At 39.8% G+C, this 18083-nt stretch overlaps 1 protein-coding gene across 1 annotated transcript in view; it reads left to right on the top strand.

The window, feature by feature from the left end:
- Nucleotides 1–18083, top strand: part of CDH2 (cadherin 2) — a gene marked incomplete at both ends in the record, with an annotated part of 140200 nt that overhangs the window by 117216 nt on the left and 4901 nt on the right. Inside the window, 4 exons of the mRNA XM_083361193.1 lie at nt 8094–8350; nt 9861–10003; nt 11818–12051; nt 13225–13493. Of these exons, the coding sequence (XP_083217319.1) occupies nt 8094–8350; nt 9861–10003; nt 11818–12051; nt 13225–13493 (903 nt within the window). The remainder of the gene's footprint in view (nt 1–8093; nt 8351–9860; nt 10004–11817; nt 12052–13224; nt 13494–18083) is intronic.

Raw genomic sequence — 18083 nt, 5'->3', positions numbered from 1 at the left:
AAAAACTCTAATCTAAAAAATGTCATCCATGGCTCTTTTCACTGATTCACCATTTTTGTTGTATTCCAGAAAAATTGCTAATGTTTAACCTTGTATTCAAGTGAATTTTTTTAATTTAATTTAAGTCAGGTGGCTAACAACTATTAAGAAATAGCCACATAGAAAAACACATAGCTAGCAGCCAATTGTGGCTAATCAACGATTAATATAACCATTTCACAGGCTCTGACAACCCAACTCCTGTACTTAAGCACACAACTATGTCTTTATAGCTTTGCAAATGTCTTGTATGATCAAGACCAATGTAATCCAGGGGATAATGTTGCAAAACCCACACTTCCTGGGTTTTCACAAGAAGACATTTCTTAACCAACAGGACCAGAAGTATGCCTGTCCTGCCAAATCTAATGGGAAAGGTAGAAGTGTTTGGTGGAGAGGCAAATAACCCAGCTCAATGTGTGAAGAGTGTTCTGGGGACCACCTGCATCTTGAATTGAACCCTGAAACATACTAACAGCCAATTCCGTTCAAATAAGAGAGGTGTTACACTGACGAATGCTTATAACTGCTCACCACACCACATTTTTGAACCATCCACTGTTCCCAGAAGCTCTTCAGGAGTAATGGAATGGTAAAATACATTGCAGTAATCCACTTGAGAGTTGACTAAGCCATGATTGTGTGCAGAGTTTCTGATCTCGAAGCGTGCAATTGGTACACATTGTGAAGTTATGCAAAAAAGCTGGCCTGTTCTTGAAAAGGAGGACCTTCAAATTGTGCACTGGTTCTACTTGAATAGTGCAGCCCAATCTGGATTAAGAGATGGAAAGTGCCAAGAACCAGAACCATGTAGTCTTGCTAGGGTTGAGTAGAAGCCTTTTCTTCCCCAAACTCCCAGTCTCCACACACCAAGAAACACCTTCAATATATCAGTTGGGTTAGAGTGGAAATATGTGATATATCTTCCCATATTGTTGGATGATCTCATTCATCAGCTGTAGATGTCATGGTACACTAGGTTTCCACATAACAGAATTTTAAAAATCTGAATTAGATCATGATATTTAATTTATAAATAGTTAAATTCTGATTGAGAACAGTAGGTTGGACTGCTACAGGTTTTTACTCTGTTGTTTTATGAATCTGACTTGACTTGCAGTTGTTAAAATTAATTGCATTATGTGTAACAAATTGTGTTATTTAGGATCAAACTATATGTGCAAGCAGCAGATCAATTTGTTTTAAAAACTCCCCAATGAATATAAATCTGCAGATACAAACATAATTTAAAAGAAAAGTAGTGGCAACTTATGGAGAATTGGATCAACTATGTGCAACCTGAACTTCCCATAGTCTCTTACTTCCTGGCTTTTTTTTCTCTATTTGGGATCACTGCTATTACCAAGCTTGCAATTGAAGTGAAAATGTAGCTTAAGAGATGGACTTCAAAGTAGTCTCATGATGTCTCATTATCGTTCTAAAATCATTGTCCTCAGTTTAAATATTATGTGCCAAACTTACATTTAAACAAACACCATATTTATGAAGATTGCCACATCACAAATATTCAGCACCTTAGAAGATTTTATGTTCATTACTTTAGTTTGCAGTAATAGATCCAGCCCTGAAGTGTAAAAGCAGCATTAATATGCAATGCCACAACTGTATTTGTAAGATATTCAGTTTATTCATATCTGATAATGATAGGGAGAGAAACAATCATTTATGCTGTCATTCTTCATGACATGTAATGGTTTCTCAGGCCAAGTTTCTTGTTTGGTAAATTAAAAATAATAGATATTATAAGATTTTTAATCGCTTTCAGTACATATACTGTACTTCATTTCCTTGCATGTAATGTTCCCAAGCACTCAAATCAAAGAGAAATCAAACAATAGTTTTAGTATTGTAGAATGTCTCTTATATTAGTATGAAAAGAGAGTCACTCTTGATATTTCTACATTATTTTGTTGGTATATTTCCAAAAGTATAATGTTTTTCATAAGAAATACATGATGATGTACCGTATATACTTGAGTATAAGCCGAATTTTTCAGCCCACTTTTTGGGCTGAAAAATTCCACTTCGGCTTATACTCCAGTCAACAAAAAAACTTACCGAGGACTTGTGCGCGGCCGAGGCTTTGGAGCTTCCGGGATCGTGCTCACCTCTCCCAAGCCGCCGTCCGGAGACCTGCCGAAGTTTGGGGAGGTTTGGGGAGGTGCGCGCGCACCTCCCCAAACGAAGCCGGGTCTCCGTTCCTCCGCCCCCTGCCTGCCTGCTTCTTTCCACAGCGGAAAGAAGCAGGCTGGCAGGGGGTGGAGGAACGGAGACCCGGCGACGTTTGGGGAGGCGCCCAAACCTCCCCAAACGTCGCCGGGTCTCCGTTCCTCCACCCCCTGCCAGCAGGCAACCCTGCACTATTCAGCTCAGTGAAGTCACGCTTGGTTAAAAAACAGATTTAATAATAATAATAATAAGAAGAAGAAGTTGGGCTGATCAAATGTTTCAATAATGACTGAAGGAGAGCTGCTTGTACCTTGGTCTTTGTGCTGGTGTCTTGACATGCCAATACACTAGTACGGAAAGCTGCCGTTCACTTTCGGGGGGAGGAAAAAAAACACAACAACACCGCACGCTTTCCGCCCCGAAAATCAGCTGATCGGGCGTTTCAAGCCGTTTCAAGCGTGACTTCACTGAGCTGAATAGTGCAGGGTTGCCTGCGTGTTTGCTTGTTCCGGGTAGAAAAAACGCTGTCGACCCCGGCATCTTTTGCGGGGAGGGGTGAGGTGGGGTGGAGGAAGCAGTTTGCGAAGCAGCCGAAATGGGGGTGTCAAGCCGACCAGGAGGAGGAAGAAGAAGAAGAGGAGGAGGAGGAGGAGTGGGGGGCACGCGGCGATCCCGCTTCGCTGCTTTCGCCCGGCGCCCTTTTCCGACGTCCGCATCACTCCAGGCTCAAAGGGCGCCGTCTGAACGGAGAGTGCGGGGAAAGTGGACGTGCCGCCGGCACCCTGCTCCCAGGCCCGGATTGGCTGGAAAACATGCCTGCTCGCGAGTAGGCAGGCGAAGATCTGGAAGGCTCAGGATGTAGGGAGGGTGGGGGGAAGCGAGAGTCTCCTCGGCTGGTTGGTGGGCGGCTGCAACTTCACCCCAGCAGCCCGGGCGCGCAGAGATGCTGCTTCTCTTTCGGCTCCGCGTCCGCCAGCGCTCGGAGCGGGCTCGAGGTGCTGCTGGTGAACTTCCTTCCCCCTTCGCTTTTGCTTGCTCCGCTTCTGCTGATGTCACGGCCGCCGGAGCTCGGGAGGCTCGCTCGCCAATCACAGCCGGGAAGCCTGGGGGAGACCGGGAGCCAAAAAGCCAGCCGCCGCGAGTGCTGCGAGGGAGCGCGGCGTGGCGGGCGGCTTTTTAAAGGGAACGCCGCCCCCTTTTTAAACTTCCCCTCCTCCGCCCAGCCTTTACTCTTCTTTCCTTCCACTTTCCGGATTAGGGCTGGGGAAGGAAGGAAGGAAGGAAGGAAGGAAGGAAGGAAGGAAGGATTTAGAGAGGAGGGAAAGGGGAGGGAGGGAGGGAGGGAGGAAGGAAGGAAGGAAGGAAGGATTTAGAGAGGAGGGAAAGGGGAGGGAGGGAGGAAGGAAGGAAGGAAGGAAGGAAGGAAGGAAGGAAGGATTTAGAGAGGAGGGAAAGGGGAGGGAGGGAGGGAGGGAGGGAGGGAGGGAACAAGCAAACGCTGCCCCAAAACTGGGGCGTTTCAAGCCATGGCTCCTCCGGCAACAGTCGCTTAAGCTGCAGTTCATCCGGTTCCCCCAGCCTTTCCAAATATTCCAGGCTGGAGCATTCACTCCCTCCGCAGTTCCTCCAGCCATTACGAGCCGTTTCTGGTTAAGTTCAAACAAATACAAGCAGATTCAAGCCGTGGCTCTTTCCGCCCCGAAAATCAGCTGATCGGGCGTTTCAAGCCGCGGCGTTTCAAAACGGCCACAATCTCCCGGCAAGACCTCCTCTGCAGTTCCTCCAGCCATTACAAAGCAACTCTGGTCAAATTCAGGCCGTTTCGGTCTAATTCAGGCAGATGCAAACAGATTCAAGCCGCGGCTCTTCCACCCGAAAATCAGCTGATCGGGCGTTTCAAGACGCGGCGTTTCAAAACGGCTACAATCTCCCGGCCAGACCTCCAGCTGCCTCACCTGACAATCGGGGAGGGGAGGGGAGGGGGGGAGGAAGGAGGAAGAAACCAGCGCACCCTTCGCCCTTTTATTGTCGCAATCGAAGAGGCAGGAGAATGCGGGGTGGGGAGGGGAGAGAGAGAGAGAGTAGAAATCCCTATTTTCGGAGCCGAGAAGAGAAGCGCGGCTACAGCAGTCGCTAGAGTTCCCCCCAAGGGGGCGGAGAAAGAAGAACTCTCGGAGCGTTTCTTTCGTAAATACGCGCGCAGGCACACACTCGCCCAGCCGCGCGCTTCGCCCAGCTTCTCGCGGGGAGTTTGCAAGCCCTTCGTTTCTCTTCAGGGCCGTCAGAAGGGCGAGCAAGTCTCTGCCCTGCCCTGCCCTGCCGTGGGGGTGGAGAGCCAAGCGCGCTTGACGTTCCTGGAAACGAGAAGGGCCTGCGGAGACTGACACCAACCCGAGTGCCCAAGCGGGTCTTCTCAGCGTCAGGCAAAGTAGCTCACATGCAAAACAAGCCCGGCAGAGGAGCCGGAGCAGCTCCGCTGCTGGGGGCGCGTCTCGGCCGGGCCTTGCAGGATCTGGGCCGGGCGCCTCTGCTCGCCGCTCCGGCTCCTCTGCCGGGCTTGTTTCGCGTGCGAGCTACTTTGCCGGCCGCTGCTGAGGGAAGATCTCTGGAGAGGAGCATAAGGTGAGCTGCTGCATTTCCCAGCCTCGGCTTATACTCGAGTCACCAACTTTTTCCATTTTTTGGGGGTAAAATTAGGGGTCTCGGCTTATATTCGAGTCGGCTTATATTCAAGTATATACGGTACTTTATATTCATGCATAAATAAACCACTCAAGATTACAAACTAAAAAGGTATGAAATGGAAAACAAAACAGAAAAGCTAAAATTGAACTAAATCTCTGTAAAGAGGACGAAATGAAAGGCTCAAAAGCATAATCTATTTGAAGTAGCTCAGTTTGCTTCAAATTAAATCTTTTAGACCTGTCAGAGTACAAGCAAGAAAAAAAGAAGGTAAAACTGAATAAATAAATGTGGAAGAATTTCCCAGAGAAGCACTAAGCCCTTATTAGCCCTAATACAGTGTAATGATTCCTGAAGGGGTTATATTTTATTTGATAACCAATCCCTCATTCCATGAAAACAGTACCTGAATTTGACAGAATAAACAACTAAATTGGAAATATGTTTGCAGTTTTTCAGCTTAGGATACTCTTTAATAATCTAAAAAAAATCATATAGGAATTGCCTTAATTACTATGAGATATTGGAAATCATATGGAAGAGAAAATTGCAGATATTAGGAATATCTTGATTTTTCCCCTCTTTTAAGCTATACTACTTCCGGATATCAGACCCATGCTATGCCTTCAGCAAACGCTCCAGTGGTGTATGTATGTATGTATACGTACGTATGTACGTACATATGTATACACATACATATTTTTTATATGCACACACACACATCCCACAAAAATACCCTGTCTAATTTCAATTGTCGGCTTCTATTACTTGATTACACAGTGGTGATTATAGATCTGCAGGACCATTTCTGCAATTCCCGTTAACATATAAAATATGTGAGAATGGCATCCATTGGAGATATTTGATATAGGGAGCAAGTAGCAGAATATGCCTTGTGACCTCACAGTGAAACTGCTTATTTAGTTACTTAAGGCAGGGCTTTTCAACCTTTTCACCCATTGTACCACTTTTAGGATATGGCAACATCCAAGTACCACCAGTCGCCTAGTAAGGTGTCAAAAACTTGATGACCAAAAAAAAGAGGAAAAAAGTAATGAAGTACAGGTAGTCCTCGACTTACAACAGTTTGCTTAGTGACTGTTCGAAATTACAATGGCACTGAAAAAAGTGTCCCCCAAGCCACAGCCGAGCAAGTCACCTGCCTGCCTGCCAAGCGGCGCTCCTCCTCCTGTCCAAAATTTTCATTGTTGTGAGCATTTCTGTTGAAAATTGGCAGCAGAGGTGGGGGGTTGGTTTTAATCCCCCCCCCCAGTCTGCTGGGTGGTTGCAGCAGGTTTTGGTCACTTCACATGACCCTGGGACATTGTGACCATCATAAATAGGAATCAATTGCCAAGCATCTGAATGTAAATCACAAGACCCTGGAGATGCTGCAACATTCCAACTGATCCGCACTTCTGGGCTCAGCAGAAGTGCCAGGATCAGCGCCGAGCTCCAGCTGGAGCCTGGTGCTGATCCTGGCACTTCCGCTGAGCCCTGACAGCCCTGTAGCTCCAGCCATCTCTCGCTCAGGCTTGTGCAGTGCTGCCACCGGTTCAGCTGATTCCTCTCCCCGCTACCACTTTTCTAAGATGGTCGTGTACCACCTGCCAGGTGCCAATGTATCACAGGTGGTACCCGTACCACTGGTTGAAAAGCCCTGACTTAAGGGCAGAGTTTACATTGTAAAGTTATAATACATACTTAAATACTTTAGTTTCAATAAAGATTAGTGGACCAAATTTAAAATTAATAATTTTGCCAGATCCATATTGAGCTGCTCTTACTCAACACATAATGATAATAGCAACTGTTCACAACCACTATAAATTCAATATAATAGTTTGTTATTTATCCCATACATAATACATAATAAAAATTGACCCTCAAAGAGTATCTAATACCAAATACTTTTGATACTAAACACTGAAATACAATAAAAATAATTTTATAAGTGCAAAATAGCAGTTATATAATTCAACCTTAAACAAATCAATTAACTTGTCATATTTAAGTAACAGAGGCCACAAGGGTGCTGTTAAAAATTCAAAACACATTAAAATTGTCCCAAAATTAGAAAAAGTAGCATCCAACAAACGTGTAATTTTCTAAATACACATTTAAAAAAATCTCCATATGTATATTCCAGCTGCCCTTTGAAAGATGCTGACTACTTGCAATATTTAAAGTACAATATATAAACAGCTTCATATGGAATGAAATAAATCTTTCTCAAACGAAAAAAATTCCAGAAGCTGTTGAAAACAACTGCAAATTAAAATAAATTACCGTAATAAGTTCATAGAAAAATACATTAGAGACTATTCTAGTCTTTGCATGTTGTTCCAATTAACAGATCTCCATGGGTAGACCCTTGTAGACCATAATAGAAAAGCCTGAGAAGAACATGTTTGGGCTGTGAATATTCCCTGTTGAAATTATGCACATGTTTTTATGGCTGCATAGAACGTATTACAAAGCCATACTGATTTGCAGAATAAAATATACAAATCCAAGTTATTTTAAATTAACTGGACATTCAAATAATCATCAGAGTGGTGTCTCTGTAATGCAGTCAACTTTTGTCCAAACTAAAAATTATGAGCCCATCACTTACTTACTTGTAAAGTCAGTTTTCAAACAGCCTGCACAGACATTCTGTTTAAAAGACAGTTGAAATATTTATAGCCCACTTGTACTACATAAGACCCAACAGAACACTGAGGCACTTTTGAGTGTTTGTGCTATGGATCAAAAAGTGTCATACTCTTCAAAATAAAAATGAAATAATCTGAGTAAACCTTGAATTATTTAAAGTGGGACAGAATAGTAGTAAGTTTTGTTTGGTTTACTGATTGATTGATTATGTGTCATCTAGCATAGTATAGTCATTAAAAATGTAAGCTACTAGAGATCTGTTTCATGCAAGGGAGTTTGGAAGAGCCAGTTATAATAGCTCTAGAGGGTAAGAAGCAACCTCAAAAGTGAAGAGATTGTGTTTCTATAATAGTAATCACAAGGCTTTTACATATAGTTTGTTCCTTCAAGCTGCAGATCTAAGATTTTCAAGAATCTTTAAGCATTTCTGTAATATTACTTCTCTTATATGTTGATATATTGTACTTAATTTTTTTGTGTAGCCCATGACTAAAATAACTAATATTCTATTTTGCTTTTGCCAGCCTATTGATTTTGAGAGCAATAGGAAGTTTGTATTGACCGTAGCTGCAGAAAATCAAGTGCCTTTGGCAAAAGGAATACAGCATCCTCCTCAGTCAACAGCAACTGTATCCATTACAGTTATTGATGTAAATGAAAGCCCAACTTTTGTCCCAGTCACAAAGCTTATACGTCAGGAGGAAGGGATACTTCCTGGGGCTGTTTTAACATCATTCACAGCTCAGGATCCAGATCGTTACATGCAACAGACTACTTTAAGGTAACATAACTGCCTACATCATTTGGTCGCCTATAAATAAATGACTCCTTCCTTTTTTCTTTTGCATGCAGGAATAATTGGAAAGTTGTTTAAAAAAGTATTCTTCATCTAAATCTCTATGATTTACAGATACGTTCTATGCATCTGCACGTACAGTGTTCTAGAAGTTAGAATTGTCTGCTACAAGCAACAACTTTATGCCTTTCACATTAACACAGTTCTCGACAAATACTCTCAATTTGTTTTTGACTGAAATAGAATTAGTATCTTTATCCTTGAACTGATCATTCTTCTGGTTTATCAAAAAAAAATCTTCTATTCTTCCCAAATTCTACCTGTCTGTGTTTTGTATTAATTGAGTTTCTGCAACTGTCATTCTCTTATTCTCAAAACTCTTTATTTTTCCCACAGCATTCCTTCAGGGTAGCTTCATATCAGAATTCCAATCTGTCACGGTCTGTTACCCTAAATTCTCTGTCTTGCCCTTAGTCATTTAGACCCACATTTGCTAAGTCTTCTTGCCAGTTGATCTGGAGAACTCTGTAGTATAAACATAACTTCCTTTCCTCACTTTTTGTAGGGACAAAATAATATTAAACCAGCCATTTCCTTTCTTTCCGCCAATAATTTTGGCCTTCCATTTGAATCAAGAAATTGTCAATGTCCAACACTGTGGACTAGATCTGCTTTCTTAGAGCAGGGGTCTTCAAACTTGGCCCTTTTATGACTTTTATGATTTGTGGACTTCAACTTCTAGCTTGGCTGAGGATATCTGGGAGTTGAAATCCACAAGTCATAAAAGGGCCACGTTTGAAGATCCCTGTCTTAGAGTAATGCAGTCTTTGGAAAAATTGTCCTGCCTTTCGTCACCAAGCCCTCTTCCATTAGCGTGTCTGTCTGTCTTCCTATGCTACCTTTTAGCCGAGATTTTAGCTTCCTGTTTTTACCAAGTATGTGATTAAAGTGTTTTTCATTGAATCAGTCTGGTTTAAATTTTAAGGACTCTACAAATATTACTTGCAAAGTAGAATCCCCAAAGCAAGTAAAATTTTTATTTCTTTTTAAATGATTCTTGCTTAGAATTGAATTAACAATGATAAAGATATTCCACTTCACAAATAATTTAATGAGACTACAGCAGATCATGCACTTTTTAATCATTGAGATTTACTTTTCATCAGTGATGTAATTTGAATTTTGAACGGTTATGTAATGTTTACATGATAATGCTTTTAAATACTATATAGTTTTAAGCCTTTGTGTATGTCCAGGGATATCAAAAAGTATTATGTAAGTTTGAGTAATATATAGCAAATATATAAATATGAAAAATATATTCAATAATACAAATTATTTTGCTTATTACATAATTATTTTCCCTAGATAGCACCTTTTGCAAAACCCCAAGTCTGTCGTGTACAGTTTATTTTCTATGTGACCTTCGTGCTGATGATTTGTTTGACCAAATGCATCTAATGTTAATATAGTGCTTTATGTTAAATTTTTGCAGATATTCAAAACTTTCAGATCCAGCCAATTGGTTAAAGATTGATCCAATTAATGGTCAAATAACAACAACTAGTATTCTGGACAGAGAATCACCACATGTGAAACATAATATGTATAATGCTACTTTCCTTGCCACCGATAGTGGTATGTGATTAATTTCAAAGGCCTATCATTTGTATCTTTGAGTGCTATGAATATCATCAGCAAAACAAGGATATGAAATACTGATATAAATGCTGTGTTAAAATTACAATAAATTATAAGAGAGATTCTCTGGGTATAGGTATTGTTATGGAGAAAGTAATACCTGAAAAGGAGTTATTTACTATTCTGTGACACCAATACTATTAGCAATTGGAAAGTAGAGAGCTAAGGGCCAGGATATCCTGGCATTTTCCATTGAGCTGGATACCAAGGACTGTTGAGGTTGGATTTTTCCCATTAAAGAAAAAAAGTGTGACTAAGGGGGAATCAGCCCATTCCTATGTGTTTGCTAGGAAAGATGTTGCTGCTCCAGTGTTGATTTCAGTTCAGTTCTTAAATCATGAACTTGAAAATAGGCACTTAGAAATTTTTGAATCATTGTAACTAGTTTACAAATGGGTTAAACAACCTAATTTATTCCTAACCTATTCCCAAAATATTATTTTAATGTGTAAAATCTTTCTAATGGAACTTTTGATTTTTATTATGTTCTTTGCCATTGTCTGTCTCTTATCTTTATATTATTTATCTAGGAGCATATGATTTCTCTTGTTAAAGTTATTAAATAATCATAATTTTATGCTTAGCATCAAGGAGCTGTACTTTAGGAAACCTCATTCGTTTTAGTTTTACCTCATTACAAAGTAGAGATACTAGAACATCTGGCAAACACCATGAGTCATTTTTTTTGTGAGAAAATTTCAGGTATAAAACAAAATATTCCTGACTAAGAATATGTTTTTAACTAAAGATGAAGGATTCTTAAATAATATATTACTCAACAGTGGTGAGATTTCAAAAGACCTGGAATCCTTAAAAAGAACTGTACAGCATTTTCTTCAGAAGGAGGTGAAACAACTAAGATGGCTGCCATGGTTCTACAATCAAAGCTCTCACCTTTGTATATACATGAGATGTTGCATGCCAATTCCAAAGCGATACGCTGGAGCTTTGAATCCAATAGTGCTTTCTAATGCTTCACTTTTTAGACATTTCTATCCCAAATTACCAATTTCTACAGGCTGCTCTTGACACTTGTAAAACTTGCTCAATCTGAATGAAACAAAACCTCTTGATTCTTGAAACAATTTACAATTAAGTAATAAATCTATATAATTCTGTTAGAAACCCAAGCATACTTTTTCTGTATCTGCTTTGATACAGGTTGTTAATATAGTAACATCAGATAAATTTTTAAACTATAAAACAAAGTCATTCTAAAATTTCACAGCTTATGGCAACCTAATGAAATATATACCAGTGACATTCCCACTTGTTTCCATTTTGTAGTCAAAGTACTGTTACGTTGATGCTATTTTAAGGAAATGTTGTGATTTACTGTACAACTTGCATTGTGTTCAGCTCTGATGCAGAGATTCAAGCCTTATTCAGGCAATGTCACTAAGTTGGCATAGAAAAAAAACCAATGTCTTTATTCTGGAAATACACATAAGCTTCAGAAAGTCAATTCAGTATGAAGATACTCTTCTACCTTCAGTCTGAATTGGAAGTTTTTTTCTTACACTTGAAAAACATTTTTCCATTGGACCAAGTCTGCTGCAATGGGTTTTGGGTTTTTTTGTCTTGGCTTCAGCTTGATTTTTATGTTCAGAAAAGAACTCTTTTTAGTCAGAAAAAGATGTTATTTAGCTTGTACATTTTTCTGTTAGTATGTTCTTGTATGTTCAATAAGTATAACAATCCTTTTTTAACAGAAAGTATACTTGTTTTATTTTGTGTTTGTGTCCTTAAAGGAATCCCACTAATGAGTGGGACTGGTACCCTTCAGATCTATCTGCTTGACATCAATGATAACGCTCCCCGAGTGGATCCTCAAGAAGCTACAACATGCGAAACACTACAGCCCAACGCAACAAATATCACAGCAATAGATGATGATATTGATCCAAATGCTGGACCATTTGCATTTGAGTTGCCAAATTCTCCTCCCAGTGTTAAGAAAAATTGGACTTTTATTCGCATTAGTGGTAATATACATTCCTTTTTATAACAAATTTTATGTGTGTGCTTTGTAACTAGTAGTAGTCTCTATTAATTTTTATTTCTAATAGCTGTGACTAGGGGGGCCTTTGCCCAGGTTCGCCTGGTGCGCCAGTTGCGGCCCTATCTAGACCGGGATGCCTTGCGTACAGTCACTCATGCGCTCGTGACTTCTCGTCTAGACTACTGTAATGCTCTCTACATGGGGCTGCCCTTGAGGTCCACCCGGAGACTTCAACTGGTGCAGAATGCAGCCGCGCGAGTTGTCTTGGGGGTTTCCCGATACTCCCATGTTACACCTTTGCTCCGCAAGCTGCATTGGCTACCGGTTGCTCTCCGGGTGAGGTTCAAGGTGTTAGTGATGACTTACAAAGCCCTTCATGGCATGGGTCCAGATTACCTACGGCAACACCTGCGGCTGGTGTCAACTTCCCTCCGTCCAGTGCGCTCCCACAGAGAGGGCCTCCTCAGGGTGCCGCCGATGAAATTGGTGGCCCCCAGGAGGAGAGCGTTCTCTGTGGGCGCGCCAGACCTTTGGAACCGCTTACCGGTCGAGCTCCGGATGGCCCCCGACCTTCGCTCCTTCCGGCGCGATCTCAAAACCTTCTTTTTCGAACAAGCTGGCCTGGTCTGACGGGATGGGGTTGGGTTTTTATAAATAGTTTTAATTTTAATATGTATTAATTATTACGGGCATAATAGTTTAATTACTTTTTAATTTTTGTATTCTGTTTTTTATTATGTATTGCCCTGTTCACCGCCCTGAGTCCTTCGGGAGAAGGGCGGTATACAAATTAAATTATTAAATTAAATTAAATTATTAAATTAAATTAAATTAATATTTTAAAGTGATTGTAACAATACAATATTCAGTTGAATTAAACACAGTACTAGGGAACTCAGTTTTTCCAGTCTTGGGGTTTTTCTATTGAAGAAATTTGTTCATGGCATTAGATGATCTGATTCTAAGAGCTGGAATCAGCTTCTCATCGGTCTTTATATGCTATTGGAAGAAAATTCAAACTAACTTTTCAGGTTTGATGAAGGCTTACCAATAAATAACTTAAGCTATTTCAGAAAGAGATTCTAAGCAGTTGTTCTCTGGTTACTTTGATTAATACCACATACCATATTTATCCAGGCTTCTTTTCTTTTTTCAGGTGACCGTGCCCAACTGGCTTTAAAGATCAGGTTCTTGGAGGCTGGAATATATGATGTTCCAATAATAATAACAGATTCTGGAAACCCTCCCAAGTCTAGCACTTCTATTCTGAAAGTGAAAGTTTGTCAGTGTGATTTAAATGGAGACTGCACAGATGCTGACAGGATTGTTGGTGCAGGACTAGGCACAGGTGCCATCATTGCAATTCTTCTCTGCATCATCATACTACTTGGTAAATCTTCTAACTATTTTAGCATGTTATTATATGTTATTATATGTTCTAAAAATGTTAAAGATTGATTTACCATGGTATAGATTCTTTATACATATATGGGCTGTTGACAGTTGATTTGAGAATATATAATAGGCAATGTTCTTGCTAAAACATGTGACTTCTTATGGGTATATTCTGAAAATATCTTCAAAATTTTAGAGCAAGCATTCTAGATGGCATATGAATGTCTTTGGAAAGGGAATGGAGAGAGAGAGAAAGAGAGACCTGAGATTGTGTGTGTGTGTGTGTGTGTGTGTGTGTGTGAGAGAGAGAGAGAGAGAGAGAGAGAATTTTATTTTTCTCACATCTATGGGTGATAATCTCAGGTCCCCCTGCCACTGGTCTGGGAGTTTGAGGGTTCTTCTGGACAAAGAGTTCCAATGCTGTTCCTGGGATCTGTTGGAGCCTCTCTTTCAGCTTACCACCGCAGGAACCACTTCGGCCTTAACTTTCTACAACCTCTCTAATTTCTCTTTCAAGCCCAGTTCTTCATACTTTTCATACATACATCTTCCTGACATGGTTGTCACTACATTTATCATCATTGCATCTTCTGGTGTTTGTCTACTACCACAATGTTTGTTTGTTTGGCCAGTACCTCCCTATACATCTAAATCTGGAAGTCCCACAGTACCTTAGCCCTTATTATTCTCCATAACGTATGTGGAATCTCTCATCTGGACAGGAGTGTCTCGCCTAAACACTGTTCATATGTTTTTGTACACAGTGCCAGCTACTTGGTTGTGGTGTTCAGTGTATACTGTTACTACCTGTATCTTACAGACTGCCAGTACATATATTTTTTTAAAAAAATTCCATTTATATCCCGCCCTTCTCCGAAGACTCAGGGCGGCTTACAATCTAAAGCACAAATCAATGTGCTTAGCAATAGCTTTCATTCTATGTATATTGGACTGTCTCAGAGGCCTCTCTGCAGTCTGTACCTTGGAATTTGTCTAGTCTGGTAAAGCCCTGCTTCTATGGATCAGGCTAGTGTCAGTTCTTTTTTTTTTTTATCGAAAGGTTTTAACATACATTTTTCCTTTAAAAATCCCCCCTTCCCCCTCCCTCCTCCCCCCCTACCTCCCCCCCTCCCCCCCTCCCCCCCCGACTTCCCAGAGCTAAATACAAGGTATATATATATAAAAAGCAATCATAAACAATCATATACTAACAACTATAAACTCTAAAATCCATCACTCTCTAGCTTATATAGGATAAAACAAGCCTTAGTAATATTGAATATGTATAAAAAGAAACTAAAATAAAAAAAGAAGAAAAAAAATGAAAGAATACTTATTCAAATGCTACATAAAACTTCTTAACCCTATACTTGTTCTGGATAAACTCAATCCATTTTCTCCATTCCATAATATAGCGTTCTTGCGAATGATCTTTCAAATAGGCCGAAATCTTCGCCATCTCTGCCAGGTCAGAAACCTTTAAAGTCCACTCTTCTATGGTCGGCAGTTCCTCTTTCTTCCAATATTAACCTATCAAAAGTCTTGCTGCCGTAATTAAATTCAACATCAACTTGGTGTCCACAACTGTAGCGTCTGTAATTATTCCCAACAAAAAAAGTTGCGGACAAAACTTTATCCTCTGTTTAAAAATCTTCTGCATATTCCACCAAACTTTTATCCAATAAGCCTTAACCTTCTTACATGTCCACCATATGTGAAAATATGTTGCATCTTCATCGCCGCACCTCCAACATTTAGGCTGATAATTCGGATACATACTTGCAAGCTTTTTAGGATCTAAATGCCATCTATAAAACATTTTGTAAAAGTTCTCTCTTAGATTTTGAGCTTGTGTAAATTTTACATTCCTCACCCAAATCTTTTCCCACATGTCCATTGTGATAACTTCCTGAATGTTTTGGGCCCATTTTATCATACAATCCTTAACAAGCTCTGTTTCTGAGTCAATCTCTATCAATGCAAGATATATCCGTTTGATATGTGCTGGACCCTGATTTCTAACTTGCTTTATCAAATTTTCATCAGTCATTGTAAAACCATTTTTCTGGTCTTCTTTCCACCTGGCCCGTAACTGAGTATATTGAAACCAGTTTTGAACAACCTTCTCTTCTCGCAAGAGGCTATATGATTTCAAACACCAGACATTTCTTTCCAAACTTAGGATCTCCTTGTACGTAGTCACATCATGTTTGAAGCCAGCATGTATATTTTCTATTGCGTGTTTTGGAATTGCCCACAATGGTATCTTGCAACCCAACTTATGTCTGTACTTCTTCCAAACTCTCAGCAATGCCTGTCTTAAAATATGCATCCTAAACACATTGTCTACCTTCTTATCATACAACAAATATGCATGCCAGCCAAACAACAAATCATGGCCCTCAAGATTTAATAACCTCCCTTGTGTCAAATTAATCCAATCACTTATTCCTACTAATGCAGCAGCTTCATAATATAGTTTAAAATTGGGCAATTTAAGGCCACCTCTCTCACGAGTATCCTGCATAATCTTAAGTTTAACTCGTGGCTTTTTCCCTGCCCAGACAAATTTATTGATACCTCGCTGCCATTCCTCCAAATTAGAATCTTTCTTAAGAATCGGTATCATTTGAAATAAAAATAAAAATTTAGGCAGGACATTCATTTTTACTGCTGCAATCCGTCCCAGCAAAGACAATTGCAATTTTTCCCAACTCTCCAATTCTTTTTGAATTTTCCCCCATAATTTTCCATAATTATTTTTATATAACTTTGTATTAGAGGGCGACAAAATCACCCCCAAATATTTAACCCTTTTAACAATCTCAAATCCAGTTAATCCTTCTAAAAGAGCCTTTTGCGAAACTGTCATATTTCTGGCCAAAATTTTGGTTTTCTGTGTATTAAATTTAAATCCAGAAACCTTCCCATATTGTGTTATTATCTCCATCAGGTCCACAACAGAGTTCTCTGGCTGGGTCACTGTAACAACCAGGTCATCTGCGAATGCTCTCAATCTGTAATCCTGATCTCCAATTTGTATCCCCTTAATTTTTTCCGAATTCCGAATTTTAACCAATAATATCTCTAATGTTAACACAAATAACAAGGGCGATAACGGACACCCCTGCCTTGTGCCCTTCTCAATGTTACATGCTTCTGTCAAGCTATTATTAACTATAATTCGGGCAGTTTGTTTTTGATATAATGCCCTAATCGGTTGTAAAAAATTTTCCCCAAAATCCATTTTATCTAAAACTTTCAACAAAAATTTCCAATTCAATTGATCAAAAGCTTTTTCAGCATCTAAAAAAATTAGCGCCGCAGAGATCTGGTTGTTCCTTTCCAAAAACTCTTAACACATCAACTATATGCCTCACATTATTTTTCATTTGCCTACCACTAATAAACCCCGTTTGATCCCCATGAATCACCTGTTGCAGAACCCTCATCAGTCTATTAGCCAAAACCTTAGCAAATATCTTGTAATCTGTATTTAAAAGTGATATCGGTCTATAATTTTTAACTTGAGTAGCATCTTGGTCTTCCTTCGGAATCAAAGAAATAAAAGCTGTTCTCCAAGACGGTGGCACCTTTCCACCCCTCTGGATTGTCTGGAACAGTTCCTTTAACGGTTTTATCATCTCTAATTGTAAATTTTTGTAATAGGCCGCAGTCAAGCCATCCGTACCTGGTGCTTTATCCACCTTCAATTCCTTAATTGCTGTGAGAATTTCTTCTTCTGTAATCAGTTGATTAATCCCCTCTTTTTGTACTTGCGTAAGAACCGGGATGCTAGCATTCTCCAAATATATATCAATATCTTTTTCATTAATTTCCTCTTTAGCATATAATTTCGAATAGAAATCCACAAAAGCATCCTTAATAAGGTTCTGTTGAAACACAACCCTTCCTTTGTACTCAATCTTATTTATATTAAAAGCCCTTTGTTTTTTCCTCAATCTATAAGCTAACCATCTGCCTGGTTTATTGGCGTTGCAAAAAGTGTTATGCCTAGCAAACCGCAGATTGGTCGCCACTTGATCAGCCATTAGTTTATCAAATTGTCCTCTTAACAGTCTAATAGCCTCCTTGGTCTTCACATCCTCTGAGTTCAAGATCAAAGCCTTTTCTTTTTCCTTTATTTCATTCTCCAGTTCTTTCCTTCTAGTTTCCACTGCACGTCTATGTTTATTATTCATATATATCAACACCCCTCTCATATAGGCCTTGCTAGCATCCCAAACCATATCCATAGAGGTACCCTTATTCATGTTAATCTCAAAAAAATCCTTCATCCGCTGTTTGCATTCTTCCACATTTCTCTGATTTCTAAACAAATTCTCATTTATGCGCCACGAGCGCCTGTCTCTTTTCTCCTTATCAATCTCTAACCAAACTGGACTGTGATCAGAGATAGTTCTTGCACATATCTTCACCTTTTTAGTCCTCAAAAAAAAATCATTAGTCAGCAAAATAAAATCAATCCTCGAAAAAGATTGATGTCTATCAGAATAAAAAGTATAATCCTTCTCCTGCAAATGTCTCTAACGCCAAATATCTCGCAATTCCAGGTCATCCTTCATTTCAAAAAAAGATTTAGGCAATCTAGCATGACTT

This window comes from Vipera ursinii (assembly GCF_947247035.1).
Source record: "Vipera ursinii genome assembly, chromosome: 3".
NCBI classification, from domain to species: Eukaryota; Metazoa; Chordata; class Lepidosauria; order Squamata; family Viperidae; genus Vipera; species Vipera ursinii.
The sequence above is the reverse complement of the archived record's forward strand: the minus strand, read 5'-3'. Positions and strand labels throughout refer to the sequence as shown.